The sequence below is a fragment of the Hylobates moloch genome, unplaced genomic scaffold (genome assembly GCF_009828535.3).
Source record: "Hylobates moloch isolate HMO894 unplaced genomic scaffold, HMol_V3 SCAFFOLD_10, whole genome shotgun sequence".
Lineage (NCBI taxonomy): Eukaryota > Metazoa > Chordata > Mammalia > Primates > Hylobatidae > Hylobates > Hylobates moloch.
The window spans coordinates 52,703,608-52,722,608 of NW_026652285.1; the positions used below are offsets into that span (position 1 = coordinate 52,703,608).

Below are 19,001 nucleotides of genomic sequence, written 5' to 3' on the forward strand. Positions count from 1 at the left end.
ATGCTATGCCTCCCCCAGCCCCCGACTCCTGGACAGGCCCAGATGTGTAATGTTCCCTGCCCTGTGTCCATGTGTTTTCATTGGTCAGCTCCCACTTATGAGTGAGAACATGCAATGTTTGGTTTTCTGTCCTTGTGATAGTTTGCTTAGAATGATGATTTCCAGCTTCAACCATGTCTCTGCAAAGGACATGCGCTCGTCCTTTTTTATGGCTGCATAGTATTCCATGGTGTATATGTGCCACGTTTTCTTAATTCAGTCTATCATTGATGGACATTTGGATTGGTTCCAAGTCTTTGCTACTGTGAATAGTGCTGCAGTAAACATGTGTGCATGTGTCTTTATAGTAGCATGATTTATAATCCTTTGGGTATATACCCAGTAATGGGATCACTGGGTCAAATGGTATTTCTAGTTCTAGATCCTTGAGGACTCGCCACACTGTCTTCCACAATGGTTGAACTAATGTACACTCCCACACAGTGTAAAAGCCTTCCTATTTCTTCACATCATCTCCAGCATCTGTTGTTTCCTGACTTTTTAATGATCCCCATTCTAACTGGTGTGAGATGGTATCTCATTGTGGTTTTGATTTACATTTCTCTGACGACCAGTGATGATGAGCATTTTTTCATATGTCTGTTGGCTGGATAAATGTCTTCTTTTGAGAAGTGTCTGTTCATATCCTTTGCCCACTTTTTGATGGGGTTGTTTGTTTTTTTCTTGTAAATTTGTTTAAGTTCTTTGCAGATTCTGGATATTAGCCTTTTGTCAGATGGGTAGATTGCAAAAATTTTCTCCCATTCTGTAGGTTGCCTGTTCCCTCTGATGGTAGTTTCTTTTGCTGTGCAGAAGCTCTTTAGTTTAATTAGATCTCATTTGTCAATTTTGGCTTCTGTTGCCATTGCGTTTGGTGTTTTAGTCATGAAGCCTTTGTCCATGCCTATGTTCTGAATGGTATTGCCTAGGTTTTCTTCTGGAGTTTTTATGGTGTTAGGTCTTACACTTAAGTCTTTCATCCATCTTGAGTTAATTTTTGTATAAGGTGTAAGGAAGGGATCTAGTTTCAGCTTTCTACATATGGCTAGCCAGTTTTCCCAGCACCATTTATTAAATGGGGAATCCTTTCCCCATTGCTTGTTTTTGTCAGGTTTGTCAAAGGTCAGATGGTTGGTTATAGGTGTGTGGTGTTATTTCTGAGGCCTCTGTGCTGTTCCATTGGTCTATATATCTGTTTTGGTACCAGTACCATGCTGTTTTGGTTACTGTAGCCTTGTAGTATAGTTTGAAATCAGGTAGCATGGTGTCTCCAGCTTTGTTCTTTTTGCTTAGGATTGTCTTGGCAATGCGGGGGTTTTTTTTTGTTCCATATGAACTTTAAAGTAGTTTTTTCCAATTCTGAGACTTTGCTGAAGTTGCTTATCAGCTTAAGGAGATTTTGGGCTGAGACGATGGGGTTTTCTAAATATACAATCATGTCATCTGCAAACAGAGACAATTTGACTTCCTCTTTTCCTAATTGAACACCCTTTATTTCTTTCTCTTGCCTGTTTGCCCTGGCCAGAACTTCCAACACTATGTTGAATAGGAGTTAATAGCTAAGATTAGTTTTATGTGTTACATGTTATTAACATTTTTGTAAAATTGATTTTTGATAAGGTAAAAATGGAGTTGTCAGTTTAGAGAAATAGTACTACTTGAAAATTTTTCCTTACATTTAGTCTGGATTTTAAGTTAGAATTTCTCATTAGTCCTCTGACATTTTAATCTAGGGTCAGGCAAGATCAGTTTCAGAAGTTGTACAGTTTCTTTAGAAAATTTGGAACAAATCAAGATATTTTCTGATTGAAATTTTAAAGAATTGCAGTCTTTGTTCTGTAGCGGTGAAGTGAAATGATAAGGTTGCAGGATTTATTTGTGTTTATTCCAAAAACTATTTCAGGCAGGGTAAGTAGGACTTCTTTGTCACCTTTTAAAAAAATGTTGATATTAAAGTGGATGAATGTATGTTCTTGATAAACATTCAATAAAATAAATAGATTCATCTTTAAAAAAAAATTGGCAAGAAACTGCTGTACAGAAAACTAATTTTAAAAAGTTATTCTTCAGGAATGTTTCCTAAAACTGTAATTGCTTTAAGTTAGCTGCTGAAATGGTTTCCTAATAACCCTTTGTTATTCTGTTTTATTTCGACAATACATATGTAGTAATGTTGTTCCTATTTTGATGAGAGACAAACCCATGAAACAGTTTTTAAAATCAACAATTGCTTTTGATATATCCTTTTGATTACTAAAATAAAGCTAGTGGTACTTGCACCCAAGTTTATTATGTTTTTAAAATAAAATTTGTGTCCTTTTAAGGAAATCATATAGGCTGAAATGATCTAAATAAAAATCAGATTTTTATTGTATCAGGTCTATTTCAGGGAATGTAGTTAAATTCAAGTATAGGGTTAACTAAGTTTTTGTCTTTTAAAAATGATTAGTAAAATTTGTTATGTGATAAAGGAAATATGTATTTGGTATTGTGTGCGTTAGTATTTGTTACTTTTTAACCTAGTGATTGAGTTACAGCTTTCTTTTCAACACATGACATCACTTTCCCATGATGTAAGATAGTAGATAAATTTTCCAATGATTCTTGAGTGTTGGAGTATGAAGAAATAAAGGATAAAAGATTCTCTTCTGTGTTTTCCTGTTTTGTTACTACCTGGTCATGCTCCTAGGCCACTGTCCATCAGTACTGTAGAGTTAGCCTGTTGACAGTCACATGTCATGTGTTGAGTGCATAGCCAAGGGATTTTCATAGAATGCCTTTTTTGTCTTTACGTTTTTCCGAGATGTTTTATCCAAACCATGGTTTTCTTTAGCAGGGATGGTGATCATTTTTATTTTATTTTTTTGTTGGAGAATGGTGTAAAGGTGGGTAATTTTGAGAGAGGAAATAGAATGGTAGTGAGTTGAGGGTAGGAAGATACATCTGCAACTTTTATTGTTTTTTAAATGAATATCTTGATATGGAAGATAGAATGGAATTGTCAAAAATTGTTAATGTGTTTGACAAAGTGTGGCTGCCAGTATGATCTTTTTGTTACATTTTGACATGAACAATTGTCCTTTTATTGGGGCTGTTAATGCTATTTTAGAATATCATGGGCATCTAAAGGCATCAGTGTCCATAAAGCATCAAATACCATTATAATATCTAGTAACCCTAACAGCAATATTTCAGAATCCCTGCCTGTTTAAATGGGCTATCTGTGAATGTACTTGCTCAGGGATGCATGACCCACATCACCTATAAATTTGATTGGAAGCTAACAGTTCTGGCGTAGCCTGATGGATAGCAGATTAGAACCCTGATTAACCATGTGATTCAAAGACTGGGAATATATTGTCTAAGCAAGATTCATCAGATGCAATCAGAATTTCAAGTGGTCAGATGAAATTCAAATGTGTGTTGTGGCTTTTCCTCCCCTATTGCTTTTCCTCCTAGGTTGCCTTTTTTTCCTTCTTTCCCCAAAGCTGAAAAATACTTCTTTGATGAATCTGCTTCTTACCCTAAAGCTGTCTGTCTGTTATTCATCAGAAAGCAGGTCGCAGTTCAGTGAGCAGAAGAAAAGATTTTAATAGAAGCTGTGCCAAGGGCTGTAATGCATCATTTTAGGGCCCTAATTACATTACAATGACAAATATCAATGGTGACAACAGCAATAACCTACATCCTTTAATGGCTGTGCTGGAAAAGGAGTTTGGGCCCCACGCCATTATATTAGACTCAGTTTCAAAACATAGGCCATTAGAAGTGTGTGTCCACAGTGTTACTGGCTGATCGCTGAAGCCCAGTGGAAAGGCCTGTAAATAAATGATGCCTCCCTAAAGCTGGGTCCTGTGGGACAAAAGAGGCAAAATTAGATGACCATGGGAGCAGCAGTGTTTCCGAGGCAACTTTAGCTTTCAAAGTGAAGAATGACCTGCTTAATTTTATGAAATCACACACACACCCCACCCCCCCACTGCCAATTAGCCTGACCATGAAAATCCATTGGCATGACAACTTAAAGAAATTAAGAAGTCTTTTAAACAAAAGGAGATCTTTAACGAAAGTTTGGAAGGTTTCTGTCCTCCCGTTTCTGTTGTGTGTGTGTTAACCTACGTGATTGAGTAAAAAGGTTCTTCTCCTTTTTACGTTTATTTTTAAGAAAATGTAGAATTTTTTTAAAAAAATAGTTGCTCAGACTTAATACAGCCTAGGTCCAAAATTTTATTTCACCAGATGAATAAATTTCCTTAGAGTAGTTTTTATTGCCTAGATTATGTAGGCAAACTAAAGAACTCAGTTTTCTTACGTGCCCACACATTTTTCAGCCCTCCTAGCAAGGGACTATTTTATTTATGTAAACAACATAATGAGGAAAATATGCTTGGCAGATGGTTCTAAGCATTAGAATCATCAGTTCGTTCTGCCCCAAAGTGTCTCATTATCTTTTATTCTCTCCCCCTCCGCCTCTCCCTGCAAAAAGCTTAACAACCAAATGCCTTTGAGGCGCTGTACTTTCAGCCTGGTGAACCCTACTCTATTTTCTTAGCTCACCCTGGAATTTCACCCCATAACCACTGTGGTATGTTAGTCCAGGTGGAGAGTGGTTTGGTGATTCCCATTGCAGCTCTTCATGGTGGCTTAAGCATTCTTAAAGGATGGCTAAATGCTCCATGGGGCCAGTGCAGTAAATTAAATCAGGTCAGCACAGTTGGGTCCTTATTCACTGCTGCTTATTGGTGCTGGGTTTTTGTCCATCCTGTTAGGAATGCAGACTGGAATGGAAAGCTTAGGTTTGAAAGTTCATGGTGAATTTGTGTTTTCTTTTGGCTGGTAAAGTTTTTAAGGTGCTGGCATTTAAAAGATTGCATAGCTACACAGTTAGAAGGGTTGCTGATGAAAGAAGGAAGCCTAGATTGCACAAGTAGAGTGTCACTGTCATTCTGGTAATGACTTGGCAAGAAAAGGCATTTTGGGCCTCTCATAAAATGAGGAATGAGGAACTGACCCTGGATGGAATTTAAGAATGTCTTAGGGATAGTAATTGCTTTACATTTTCTGCCTTTCAATTCTTCTTAGCTGTCTTTCCTCCATTCCATCATTAAAATATAAACTATTTTGTATGTATGCGTATTAAAAAAACTGTATTTATACATCACAAAATATACAAGGCACCATCTGAAAAATACAAATTAAGATAAACATTGGTAAAGCTGTGGGTAACTTTTTAAAGACATCATGTGGTGGTTTTTCTTTTAACTTACTATAGCATCTTATTGGTTTAAAATGTCTGTACTTATAAAATTATTAGAGAATAAATTGTTCTCTGACATTGTTGGGAGTTTTGCATATCCACAGTAAAAAAAAAAAAAAAAAGTTCCCAAGGATAGTTTCCAGATACATACAGATTGCTTTCTGCTAAGTGTAATAAGATTTTAGCATATCTCAACCTCTGCGCACTGAAAACTTTGGTAGGACACATTTGGAAATTTTTATGGTTGAAGAAAACATCTTGTTCTCCAAGATTTATAAGAATCTGAATTAACCAACTTCTTTGGGTTGGTTGGGTGCTGCTGTTTCAGAAGTTCAGGGTCTCGAGTTTAAAATCACAGCACCAGTGTTTCTAAAGCAAAGGCCACAAATATAGAAATCCAATGATTTGCTAATTGATGGAGTTGAGATGTAGGAAAGAATGTATCTTTACTTATCTAAATTCTTCAGACTTAGAAGACTGCAGGTTTTATGAAAAACATTAGTATGAGCAAGGGTCCTGGTGAAGGCTGTTGAAAACTGATTTCCAGTCATGGAAATTAAATTCCATTTTATATTGCCCTGATGCTTGAAGGCTAACTTTTTAAGATGAATGCTGGTTAATAAATTGTGCTGTTAATGTGGCACTGTTGTCACTGCTTCCTTTTAATGGGCTTACTGATGAGATAGTTTTCCTCTTCCTAAGGAAATATGCCAGCCAAATTATAAAGTATGTTTTAATATCATCCTGTTAATGTTTCGGGAATCTGTAACCAGCTGACTGTTCTCTTTATTGCTTTCCTTTCCCTTATTTTTTGCAGGCAGAGATTGTCAAGAGGCTGAATGCTATCTGTGCACAAGTCATTCCTTTCCTGTCCCAAGAGGTAAGGTAGTTGATTTTAGGCACTGGACTAGAAGTTGCCATTTTAGTGGTTTTGCAGAAAAGGGATTGTAGAACTGACTCTCTGGCCTTGCCAGTCTCTTGGTGTTTGTATTTTATTTTCATTTCTAAGAAACAGTGTTCTCACTCCAACGTGTATACCTTAGTAGCTTTCTGTGGGATATAATTTAAATGTGTTTATGTAATGGAATATTTTCTAGTTGGGCTAAGCAAAATTCAGTCATTAAAATATTTTGCTATCTTTGTAGTGTTGCTCAGAATTATGCTTGTTTGTCATAATGGTACCTAATAAGGTAGATTGAAAAATTGCCAGGAAAACGGGAGCTTACTCTGTACTATTGTCATTGGGCATTAAGAATTGGCAGAAGACATATCAAATGGAAAGACTTTATGTAGTAAACAAACTAATGAAGCTTTTGGCTAGCTACTTTTAAACATTTACTTCTTATTACCTGATTAAGTCTTTATATTATTATGCTTTTGGAAAAAGACCTGCAAGATGAACTCAATGAACTCGTTTCTCTGAGTGCCACTTCTCTCAAAATTAGGCTTTGGTGATGGTAGGCTTAGCACATTGCTAAGGCCCGGCATGCGGCTCACTAGTTCCCTTGCTCACTTCCAGGGGAAGTGCATGCCGTCAGCAAACAGGCACAGGTTGGAATAAAGCGATGCATTTCTAGTGCTTGTTGGCTTCCTTGTGGCTTTTTTTCTCTCCCTGCTTGCTTTTGGTAGCTACGAAGTTGAAGTGAGAATACTGGAAAAAGATAAATTTTTGCTTCTGGATTACTGAATGCCTTCATTTGCTCAGGTAAGATCCACTTTAAGAAGGAAGGAGCTAATGAAATATCTGCATGTCTTTTAGCTGCAATACTTTGTGCTGTGGGCTGAGAAGGCACAGAGGCACTTTTCTTCCTACCTTTTCAGTTGTTCTATAAGTGTGTTGTGTCACTGCTTTTCAGGGGAGAGGTTCATTCACCTGCTCGCCAGCGGGCATGTGCCGATGGTATGTGGCCAGTATTTGAGCATGCATGTGTATTATAGATATGCAGATTGCTATATATGATTTTTTTTCTTTGATCTGAACTGGGTTAGACTTGAGTAACTATGGGTACCCTTCATAGGTATATGCTGGGGAGTGGGCACTCATATTCACAGATCTTGTTGACACTCTGAATTCATATGCTCTTTTGGGTCATGATAAACAAAGGATATGTTGTCTTTTCTCCTCCTTTAGCTGTGACCACAAAACCTACCACCAGTCATGTCCGCATTTGCCTATTTTTACTTAGGATTTGCTTATGACTAGATTAGATGGCTTGGTGAATGAGAGTCAAGGGGTGTATTTGCATTTCTTTTGGAAGCCTGGCTGCCCCCTGCCTGATTCAGACTAGTGTGTATTTTTTATTTTAAGCAGCTCTGCTTTATGGAGATGGAGAATGGGAAGAATGTGTGACCCACAGAGCTGTAACCAGGCTGGGGTGTCATGTTCTAAGGTGACAGGGGAAAAGTTCGAATTATCCCTGGGGTGGTAATTAGACTTTGGGCCTCTGTAGGCACAGACCCCTGCATATGATTACTGGTACAGCTTTGGTCTCATCACATTTCTGCAGGATCTGTGGGTCGTGTTCAGAAGTAGAAGGTTGTCTTGGGGATGTTGATGAAACTGATTTGCCAATGAGTTGTTTTCCCTCATGAATTATGTTGTTTGTGTGAGCAGGCCCAGTGGGAACAGAACGTATAATGGTAGTGGTGCTGAGCAAGACTGGACTGAAATTAATTGTCTAAGGAAGTTGTACCTGTAGGTGAAAGCCATGGGGAGATACTGACAATCATTTGCTCTAGTCTGGGAAGAAAGGTGTCATACTTAACTGTTGTCATACCTCTTAACTATTTATTTCCCAAATACTTTGACATTTCTTGGTTGAAATCCTTGACTCATGTATAACGATTTATGCCAAGCTTGTGCAACCCCAGGGCCTGTGGGCCACATGTGGCCCAGGATAGCTTTGAATGTGGCCCAACACAAATTTGTAAACTTTCTTAAAACATTATGAGATTTTTCTTTGCAATTTTTTTTAAGCTCATCAGTTATCGTTAGTATATTTTATGTGTAGCCCACATAAAATGGGATGTGTGTGTGATTTCTTCTTCCAGTATGGCCCAGGGAAGCCGAAAGATTGGACACCCATGATCTATGCCATGGTTTTGTAAATGCTAGTTCTGTGTATATATTTTATTTCGCTTACTTTAGATTTAATTTACTCATCTTTTTCTAGTTTCCTAAGGTATGTGTATATCTTTTATTGTGTGAGACACAAACATGTTTGTTTCCTTCAAATCAGGCATCTCTGATGTTTTTTATCGGAACATCGTCCACCTTGTTTCTTCTTCTGTGCATTCTGTGAGCATTGGACTCCTTGCCTCTGCCCTGAAGCCAGATGGACCATAATCTGGAGGGAGGGGAGGAGCAGGTTATTAGAGGAAGATGAATTCTATTTCCTGTCTCTTCAGAGGCATGGAAAATCACTCTTGCATGGCTGTGAGCATCACTCTGTGCCAGGACTGAAGGCTCTTAATCTGATCTTTTAACACCGGCTCTCTGTGTGACAGTCTCGCTGCCAAAACGGCAGCTGCTGCATTAGAATTTATTTTAAAATGTTTTTATTTAAAAATTAAATGATCATATTTAGAAAAAAGCAAAACAATTCCTGAAGAGTAGTGCATAAGCTAACAGAACATTGGCTGGAGCGATTGTGAGCATCTGAAGTCAGGCTTTTTGGAGTTTGACAGGAACAAGGGGTATATTTACATACTGTTAGATGAAGTCTCTTTTTAATTTAGCCCCCATGTGTTGATTAATATACCTGCTTAATATTGCTTGCGTCTGGTTTACCACATTTTTTTAAACTTAAAAAAATTATATAGGACTGAATGATAACTATTAAATTTAGCTTTAACTTCAAGACTTTTTCTTTTTAGAAATGAGTTGTATAATTGTGTTCAGAAGTACTTGAAGTGTGTCTGTATATAAAAATCACAGAAAAATATTTTCCTATTAGTTTACTAAAACATTTAAAAATATTAAAGCCAATATATACTTTAATGATGTGCTGTTGCACTCACATACAACTACTTCCAGCGTTACAGACATTTGATAAAGATATTGCCAACTCTTGTCATTAAAAGTGAGTACCCATCACTTGGAGTTCATAGAATTTCACAGGATTCTCAATATCAGAATTTAGAAAAACCTTGTGAACCCTCATCTGTCCCAAGCTGTTCCTTTCTCACTTTTTAGCTTTTAGGAATGGATAAGACTCAAATTTCTTCTTCAAAAAGCAATCTCAAGGTGGTAAATGGGAAGCTCTTTTCTTTCCCTATTTCGGTCTCATTTGCAGGGAAAGAACTATAAATATCAACTCTGAGTTGGCAGTTCCATAAACAAGAGATGCCAGGATGATGACAGTTGGATCTGGGTCCTGGCCTCCCTGTTACAAATCGTGTGGTTTACTCTAACTGGGCTAAGCTGGGTGACCTTTAGCAAGTGATGTGCCTCTCTAAGCCTCAGTTTCCTCATCTGTATGATGAAGTTAATCATAGCATGAAACACATCCAATGTCTGTGAAGATTACTTGGGATTATACCCAGGTAGCTTAGCACACAATAAGCACCTACTGCCATTGACTAGTGGGATTAACTACAGTAGCAGCAGTGGAGCTCTGTCTTCTCTTGGGAGGACCTAGAACCAGCCCTCCCTCCCTTTTCTCATCACTGCATTTGGGAAGAATGTGAATTGATTATCTTCCTCTCTAATGTCCTTATAGAAGAAAAAATGAAAATTAAAAGTGAACCCAGGACCCTGAACTAGCTAAAAATCTGTGTTTTTGTTTGTTTCCATTGGCAATTTTGGGATATGGCTTATAGACCCTTAGACCTCAGTGGGTCCTTAGTAAAACTGAGGATTGCCAATAAATATTGTATTGCTTCCAGTGTCCCAGTAACAACTTCTCTTCCACCCCCCAATTCCAGGAACATATCTATGTAGAGAGTCTAAGGTGGACCTAAAACCCTGCATCACTGTTACACCCTGGCAGTAAGGGACAGCAGTTCTGCTAATTTAGAATTGGGCTAGCTCTCCCTCTTCACTAGCTTTGCGTTGCAAAGTTGATCTCTCTAAGCTTTAGTATTCCTGTAGAATAAGGAGAGTAAGCCCACCTTTACAATGTGTATTATATCTATCAAAATGTAACAGACTTGGCATAGGGAATGCCGTTTCCCCACCTGCTCTTTTCCTATTTTACTTCCAGGGAAATAGATTCTATTTCAGGTTATTTTGGGTCCTAAGACATTTGGAAAGGAATGACTTAGTAAAAACTGGCAAGAGTTCAAGGTAATATTTCAAAACGAGCTGGCTGGCAGTCTTCCTGCAGAGTTAGCTAGGCCCTGCAGCTCCAGTAGTTGCTTCCAAGGATGGACTTTTAGCTCCACACAGATTATCTTTCAGGAAGAAGGGAGTATTTTTTTTTTTTTTTTTTAGTAAACCAGTAGGTATTTGTCTTAACCTATTAGATTAAGCAGGAAATATTGTGCACTTAGTTGAGGATCTGTTGGAGGATAGTTGTGTTTTTTGTATTCTTGTTCCCCTATAAGGATCACTTTTAAGATAGGGTATGTTTCACAGTGATCCACAAGGTGTTCTTAAGATCTTTGAGAACCTCAAACTCTTGAAAAGCAGTAGGTCAGTAGGTGAAAAGTTTATTACATTATAGTTGAAAATCATTCTCCAGGGTACAGTTGTATTTTTCGAAACTTGTTGCTTCAGTAACAAGGAGCACATTCATTGGAAGAGCCATGTTAGGCAAGAGGCAATGTGATAAAAGCTGGAGGTCAGCCAGACCCAGGACTAAATCTTGGCTCAGCCACTTGCTTTCTTTACAATGTGGAGCAAAATACTTAACTTTTCTGGGCTGCAGTTTGCATATCGGTATAATGGGATACCTGTACTGTAGGATTGTTATATGAGGATTCGTGATAGTGTAAAAGGACCTCACTGAATGTTTGGCTGCTTTAACAGAGATCAAAGGAACAGTGGTTTTTTCAAGAAAAAAAAAAAACTTGTTTCTCTCTCACGTAATAGTAACAGTTGACAGCGAAGCCATCTGTAGCTAATTTGGTGACTCCACGATATTGTGAATTTGGTTCCTTTTGTATTGACGTTTATCATCCTAGCACCATCATGTCTTGCCCCAGCATCAGCTGGCAGGAAAGAGAAAGGAATGGGCAAGTTATTTCCTTTTAAGGTTGCCCTCTTTGCAGTGGCCAGCACTTAGTTACCGGCCCACAGATAGTTGTAAGGGAGATACGGAAATGTAGTCTTAGCTGAGTGACCATTATGCCCCCCTAAAACTTACACCAGTGTAATAGAAGGGATATTGGGGGACAGTTGCCACTTGCTTCCATACTATGCACAAAATAAAAATCATGGCTATTGTTACTGCTAATGGTTTATCTTTACATAACAAACTCTAGCTTTGACTATGTAATTAGCACATCTCATGTTTTTCAGTTATATAAGATATAAAATAATGCATAGTTCTTGTTATAGAAGTCTCTTCCTTACCATTCAAATGTTGGAGAACAGTCACCCATCAGGTATTATTTATCATTCATACATTCACAGGGGATGGAAAAGAACCTACATGAGCAGTATGGCCTCTGTGGGCTGTCTATATTTGTGTTTCTTGTGACCAGTGCTTCCTAATTCTCATTTATTAAACTCATGGTCATTGTTACCTTTAGAGAAATGGCATTCATTTTTAACCTTGTTATTAGCAGACTTGTTTCTAGTCATTGAGTGCCAAGGAGGATGGACATTTTCCTCTTTCTCTACTCCTGTAATTCCATGACTGTTTTTTTTGGTGGTGGTGGTTGTTTTTTGAGTCCTAACAGAAGCCGAGCTGCCTAGAGGCTGATGGAGGAGCCCTGCAGGCTAGTCCTCAGAGCGATGATGAGGAGCACACCTGGGGGCCTGCGCTTGCACATGAACAGAGCTGTTTTTCCTTTGCATCTGTTATTTTAAGAAAATATTGGTTTAACAAATGAAATAACGAAGACATTATTCTTTTTACAATATTTAACAATAGTTCTCTGATCATTAGAATATTTAGAATATAAAAGGGAAATTAGGACCTAAAAATGGAAACTTCCATTTTTATACTTAACATTTACCTAGGGAAAAGGAAACTTCCATACTAACCTGAATGCTTTCTGGTGCAAATTTAATTTTAACTTAAAACTTGGTTTGTATTGCCCTGTTAACTTTTCTAACACGTAGTACCAGGGAGTATTTGGGCACTCTCCATTGCATTTATTTGGTAGAAAATAATAGTCAATTACATAATAGTGATAATATGAGTTTATTTGAATTACAAATCCAATAGGCTAGAAAAGCTAGTCATATCAAACGATACATAAACTCCTATTTTGGACATGCCATAAATTTGGTTCATGTAATTTGATGGAAAACAAACCCCTTCTACTACATTATGATATATGGGTATATCTCAGATGCTGTTTACTTGGGCACCTCGGTTAATATGGTACTGAATTACTTGGAGCCACATTTTGCATGTATGGAATAATTGTGAAATGAAAGTTGAAAAATGTGATCAGTCACTTTCATATTGTGCCTTCGGGGGGAAATGAAGAAAATACAGTGGTTATATGCACTGGTGGCAGTGTTATCGCCTTACAATCGTGCCAGGTTAACTTGTCTTATTGCTTGTTAACTTTGTAAGGAATCAATGGCTTGTGATAACAGGTTTGATATAGGAGAGCGTGGTTAAAATCGCAGAGATCCCCTGGCAAGCATGCATTGACATCCCTAAGACCATCTTCAGAGAGTGCTCGTGTTAAGTGCCAGCAGCCTGCACAGGGCACTTCTGCTTCCCAGTTGGAGCCATTTTGTCGGTCTTGGTAATATGACAGTGCCATATATCGGAAGAATGTCCTAAAATGAATAATAGACATGGATTGGGGCTTCTGGGGATTTGGCCCAGTTTTCTGATTTTCACATTAGGTTGTGGGCATGGGTAACTTTTCATTTAAAAAATATATATTTTCTCATAATACTGAATGAGCCGTCAGAGAGCGTAATTGTGTCCCATATTCCGTGGTTGACTGATTGGCTTGCTGTACCTGACCATGTATTTTGGTGACAATTGGCTGCGTGGTGAGATTCATCTGGTGGCATCATGGCCTGTTTGACCTCAGGAAGTGAAAGATGATTCTCAGGAGGTAGAACTTCTTTTCCTGTGGTTTAAATGTGGGTCTCTATCCAAAGGCAGCAATGCCAGCCTTTATCTGTATGCCTCAAAAAATTAATGAGTGTTTGAGAACTGACTCATTTATTTGATTTTAGTTAGGTAGTGATTAGATTATTATTAGTGGAGCTAAGTTTGAAGGTACCTTGAGTAGAGCTGCATTGTCCAATACAGTAGTAGCTGTGTAAAGTTGAATAAAATTAAAAGTTCAGTTTCTTAGTTACTCTAGCTACATTTCAAGTGCTCAGTATCCACCCATATGTGGCTAGTGGCTGTCATATTATTAGCACAGATACGGAACATTTCCAGCATTGCCCAAAGTTCTGTTGGACAGCAGTGAATCTGTAGAGCTTACCTATCCTTGAAGAATGCCCTGTCCCCATGTAAGTGAGAGTGGAGAAGGCAAGGCCAGGTAGGCAGTCAGTAATGTGCTCCTAGAGCTTTAATCCCATGTTCCACAGCTAAAATTGTTTGGGAAGCCAGGTATACTTATTTACCCTCTCTAAGCTTTGTGGTGCTGAGATAACCTGCAGTTTACCGGGTATTTGCCAAATTAAACCTGTGTTTGTGTACGTGTATGTATGTGTCTAAGTAATATCTAAAGTAATATCTAATTTCTTGGGTGACTGTGTTAGGCTGTTCTTGCATTGCTATTAAAAAATACCTGAGACTGGGTAATTTATAAAGAAAAGGCTTTATTGGCTCATGGTTCTGTAGGCTGCACAAGCATGGCACCAACATTGCTTGGCTTCTGGGAAGGACTCAGGGAGCTTTTTTTACTCATGATGGAAGGTGAAGTGGTGAAAGCAGAAAAGAAGAGAGAGAGAGATTGAGGAGGGAGATGTCACACACTTTTTAAGGGCCAGATATTGTAAGAACTCACTCTCTGTTGTGAAGACAACCTCAGGCCATGAGGGATTCACCCCCATGACCCAGACACCTCCCACCAGGCCCCACCTCCAGCATTGGGAATTACAATTCAATGTGAGATTTGAGTTGGGACAGATATGCAAACTGTATCAGATTAATGTTTCTTTGAATACTGTATAGGAAAGGCTGATTTGGGGAGATTGGGTTAAATTTAAAGTTGATCTGTACTAGCAAATTTAATAGAGTTGCTGGAAAAGGCTTTTAGTGGGATTTTTTAGCCTGACTTAGCAGACATGGAGCGACACTTTCACTTGAATTTGATCTGCTTGGCCATACCTGGAGTATTGTGTTCTAGACACATTGTGTACTACAAGGAGACTAGCCAGAAGGATGGATGAGTGGGCTAGAGCCCATGACACAGAGAAATTGTTGAGTGGCCTTAGGATGGTTAACCTAGAAGAGATAAAATTGAGAACCTGCATTATGCATTTTGATATACTTGGAGTGTCAGTCAGTGGAGGAGAATTTAAAGACAAAACTGGGTCCAGTGGGGAAGAATTTATGGCAGCGTAGATTTCAACTTAGTATTAGGGCTCATTATCCCAAAATGGAAAAACTTGTCCATGAGGTAGTGAATTCTCTTTCACAGGAGGATGTGACAGAGGAGATTCATTTATTGGATAGAGGAGTGGCCTTTGGGCTGTGATTCCACCATCCCAATCTGCTCAGCCCAGACAGTGTTTAGAAATTGGAATGCTTTTGGTGATAGGGAGAGTCTTTTGTTGGTTGGTTGGTTGATTGTTAGTAGTGCCTGGGGTACTCTGGCATCTGGGTCTCATGATCTCTAAAGGCCTTTTCCAGTTCTGAATTTCTATGAGTGGCTTCTTAAGTACATGTGGCTAATGGCTTCTATTAGCCAAAAGGGCATTTGATCCAAGTTCGGGCCTAAGTATCTTTCACCCTAGAATATTGCAGCCCTCTAACTGTTCACCCTTCAGTCTGGTTTACCTGTCTGCCATCCACCTTCTTTACTTTTCCCAGATCCATCTTACTCAAATGCAGAACTGATAGCACACAGCTGTTTAAAATTTTTTAATAACATCTTGTTTCCTACCAGGATAAAGTCCAACTTTTTTGCATGTCATGCAAAGCCCTTTGCTGTTTGGCCTCCTCCTGTCATGCCAGAATTCATTTCCCACTAATACTTGGTTCTTTAAAGCATTCCCATGCTACACTCATGTCTTCATCCATTTTCCTTTATTTTTCTTTGTGTGCACACCCTTTCCACTTTACAGTGTTTTTGCTTATGTGTCTTATCATACCCAAGAAGGCCCTACGAAATTCTACTCTGCTTGTCTGCAGCTGTGTCCCCTACCTGCTGTCTCCCTCTTCCAGCCACACAGACATTCTTGCTCTTCCTATAAGGCCCCTACCCAGTTCTCTTCCCTTTGCCTGGAATTCTTTTCTCCTAGTTCTTCATCTACAGAATTCCTGGAAATCCTTCAGGTCTCAGTTGTAAAGTCAGCTTCCTAAGGGAATCTTCCCCTAGCCCCAATATTAGATTAAGATATTTCCCTGATAAATGATTGCATAGCATCCTGTAATTTTTCTTATGGAAATTATCCTCCAGTTGTAACTATAGAGCCTTTTGAGCATTAATTCACTGACTGTTTTCCTTGATAGAGTTTAAATTCTATGAGATCAAAGACTATGGTTCTTGTTCCTTACTCTAACCTCAGTATCTCCCCACCACAGTGCCTGGTGCCATAGTAGGTGCTTAATAAATATTTGAATGAATGGATGAAGAAAACAAAGGCTTCCCAGATGCCTCAGGAAGTGTGCTGGCCATTTCCTCCTAAAACTTCTCTCTGTTTTATATCCTGTATTCCTCTAAGATGTGCTCTGTATATGAGTTCTTCACGTGAGAAGCAGGGCCATTGGTCTTACTTTCACCTCTCCACATGTTGGAGACTTTAATTAATATTGTTCATCATGAGAATCCTAGTTTATTTTGTTTCATTTTATATCTGTCTCTACCTTTATACTCTTTTACTACCCCAGTCAATATGGGGAGTATTTTTTAATGTTTTTTCAATTTTAATTTATAAAATTTTGAAGCATACTTTAAAAGTAGAGGGAGAATATACTGAACCTACAGGTACCCATACTAAACATCGACAGTAATCAACATTTTGTCTTTTTGTTTCATTTATTCCGTAGGGGAGTTCTTTTGTTTTTGTTTTACTTTTTTTTTTTTTACATTCTGAGATGTACTGTAGCTTTTTATTACTGTTTTTTATTAGAAGTACTGCATCTGTTGCTGTGCCCTGAAACATTGGCATGACAAGTATTCTCATCATAATACTTTCTGAGAAATATACATTAAACGCCTACTATACACATATTACTGGTTTGTTAAGGTCTGCTTTTTAGCAGGCTTTGTTGGACTTATGAGCTTGTATTATTTTAGTTTCTTACAGAAAAAAATATATTAATACTTTTTATGAACAAATGCCAAAAATAATTTTATGATGATGGAAGTAAGGCAAGTGATTTAATGTACAGAATTTCATTTTACTGGCCCTTTCCCCTGCAACCATGTTTGTATTGCTTAAATCACTGTTTTTTAAAAAAATTATTTTTACTGAGGTATAATTTACACACCATAAAATTCCCTAATTTTAAGTGTATGGTTCAATACTTTTCAGTAACTTTACAGAGTCGTATAACCATCACCACAATCTAAGGGTGTTTTTTTTTTTTAGAATTTTTTTTTAAATTGTAAATTACAGTATTTTAAAGAATAAATAATTGGGCATTTGTTTTGTCTCTTCAAAATCCCAGTTAGAGGCCCCCTCTCTTACCCTTGGCTTACTAATATGTTCTTAGTGGCATTTCATTTGGTGGTACTGGTGGCACATTCAAACAGGACACTTGTATCTGAGTGAGCAGCTGGAGCAGTAAGAATGACACTGTTGCTCTCTGCAGATTGGCTGGACCCACCACTCTGGTGCTAGTGCTGGCTTGGTGGCTGAGGGAACAAGCAGGAAGTAGAAGAGGAAATGAGATGGGTGGAGTGGGAAGAGAGAACAGATTGGGGAGGGGAGGGAAAGTGGAAGACAAGGCAGACATAATGGGAAAGCCCTCAGTTCTAAGAAGATGTGAAAAACTTGCTGTTTTTTCTGAGTGAGAGCTTACATCTTAAAACCCGAAAATGGAAAAAAAAAAATGCCTCCTGGGTCAGTTTACGGGAGTACTTTGGGCTTCCTTGCATGTTCATTTTTCTCTTTTGTATGTAATCTTTTGCCCCTTCTTCCTGTTTGGGTTTTAATTTTCTCACCTTCCCTGGTGGGTGCTTCCTCAGGCTGTGGTGTCATGTTACATGGTGTGGCTGAGTGAGCTAATATATTAGGGTGTTTCTGGTGCTTTCAGAGCACACAGGGGAGGAGGCATTGTTTGCCTTAGGGAGCTTCTATTCAAAAGGTCCTTAAACAGTGAATGATTCATGGGTTGTAAGCAGAAATAGGGAAGTAGAATTCTGAACTGCAGGTAAAGTTCAGATACTGTATCAGCCCACGGCCATTGCCATCAAAAAGGAGAAGCTGAATCATGACTTCCATTGTCATTTTAGCTTTATAGCAGGAGTTTCTTTAGGCTGTCAGAGTTATGGCTCACTGGTGTGTGTTTCCGGTTTTCTGAAAAAATGCACTTGATTTTAATGCCAGTGCGGAAAGATATCCCCTGCTGCCTAAGGCATCTTTGCCCATTTTAGCAATTGGAATCTAGTTCATGAAGCAAGTGTTGAACAGTCTTCATGGTAGAATGGCACTAAGTAGATGTATTTTCCATATCTCTGTCTCATGGAAACTATTCTTTGAATACTTGCAGATAATATTTCAATAATAGGGAGAATTGGCAGAGTAAGAGCTTTAAAACTTTCGTTGAATGAATGAATGCGTGAGTAGAATGAATGAAACCTGTGTTGGATGTGACTAAGTGTGGTCCTTTGTTTCAGTTCCGAAGTTTTAAGTTTCTTTTAAATCTATTTCTTTTAAGATTTAAAAGAAATACCTGAAGTTCTTAAACTTGAGTTCTATGTTTTTTATCTCTTTTAAATATGCAGCCCTTCATGATAGGAGTTAAAACATGAACAATTTGCACATTTCCAGAAGAAACATATTTGTTGCATTCTGTATGTCCTTCCGGTGTCTACACTAACCGATATCATTGTTGAGTATAGGAAAGTAAAAGGTGGAAAATCCCATAAACGTTTCTATCCTACTTTTGTTTTCCAAGTACTGCCATTTCTCACCATGTAGAGAATCAAATTGTCTTAAATGTGAACATGAGCTCTGTGTTTGGCACATAGTAAGTGCTCAATATACATACATGGTCAGGTTGGCTTTAGGGGAACCTGAAGTGACAATTGCTGGCCATTTTATTGACTGTGCCCTTCTATTCCTTCTAATATTTTCAAAATCCCTTAAGATTTTTACTTGCTTCAGAGAAAGAAATTTTTTTCTTCCACGTTAGCAAATATTTTAAGGAGTAAAAGAATGGAATGGACATATTTATAAATAGACTTTTATATTTATATAAAATATATAAATTTATAT

General features: G+C 38.1%; 1 protein-coding gene across 12 annotated transcripts in view; it reads left to right on the plus strand.

Moving 5' to 3' along the window:
- Window positions 1-19,001, plus strand: part of LOC116475182 (transducin-like enhancer protein 4) — a 150,113-nt gene that overhangs the window by 34,516 nt on the left and 96,596 nt on the right. For 9 of the 12 annotated variants that reach the window (XM_058445014.1, XM_058445015.1, XM_058445012.1 and 6 more), the window contains one exon: window positions 6,114-6,176. The exons of the other annotated variants lie outside the window; for them this stretch is intronic. In XM_058445014.1, coding sequence (XP_058300997.1) covers window positions 6,114-6,176 — 63 coding nt within the window. The remainder of the gene's footprint in view (window positions 1-6,113; window positions 6,177-19,001) is intronic. 12 annotated transcript variants of the gene reach the window in all.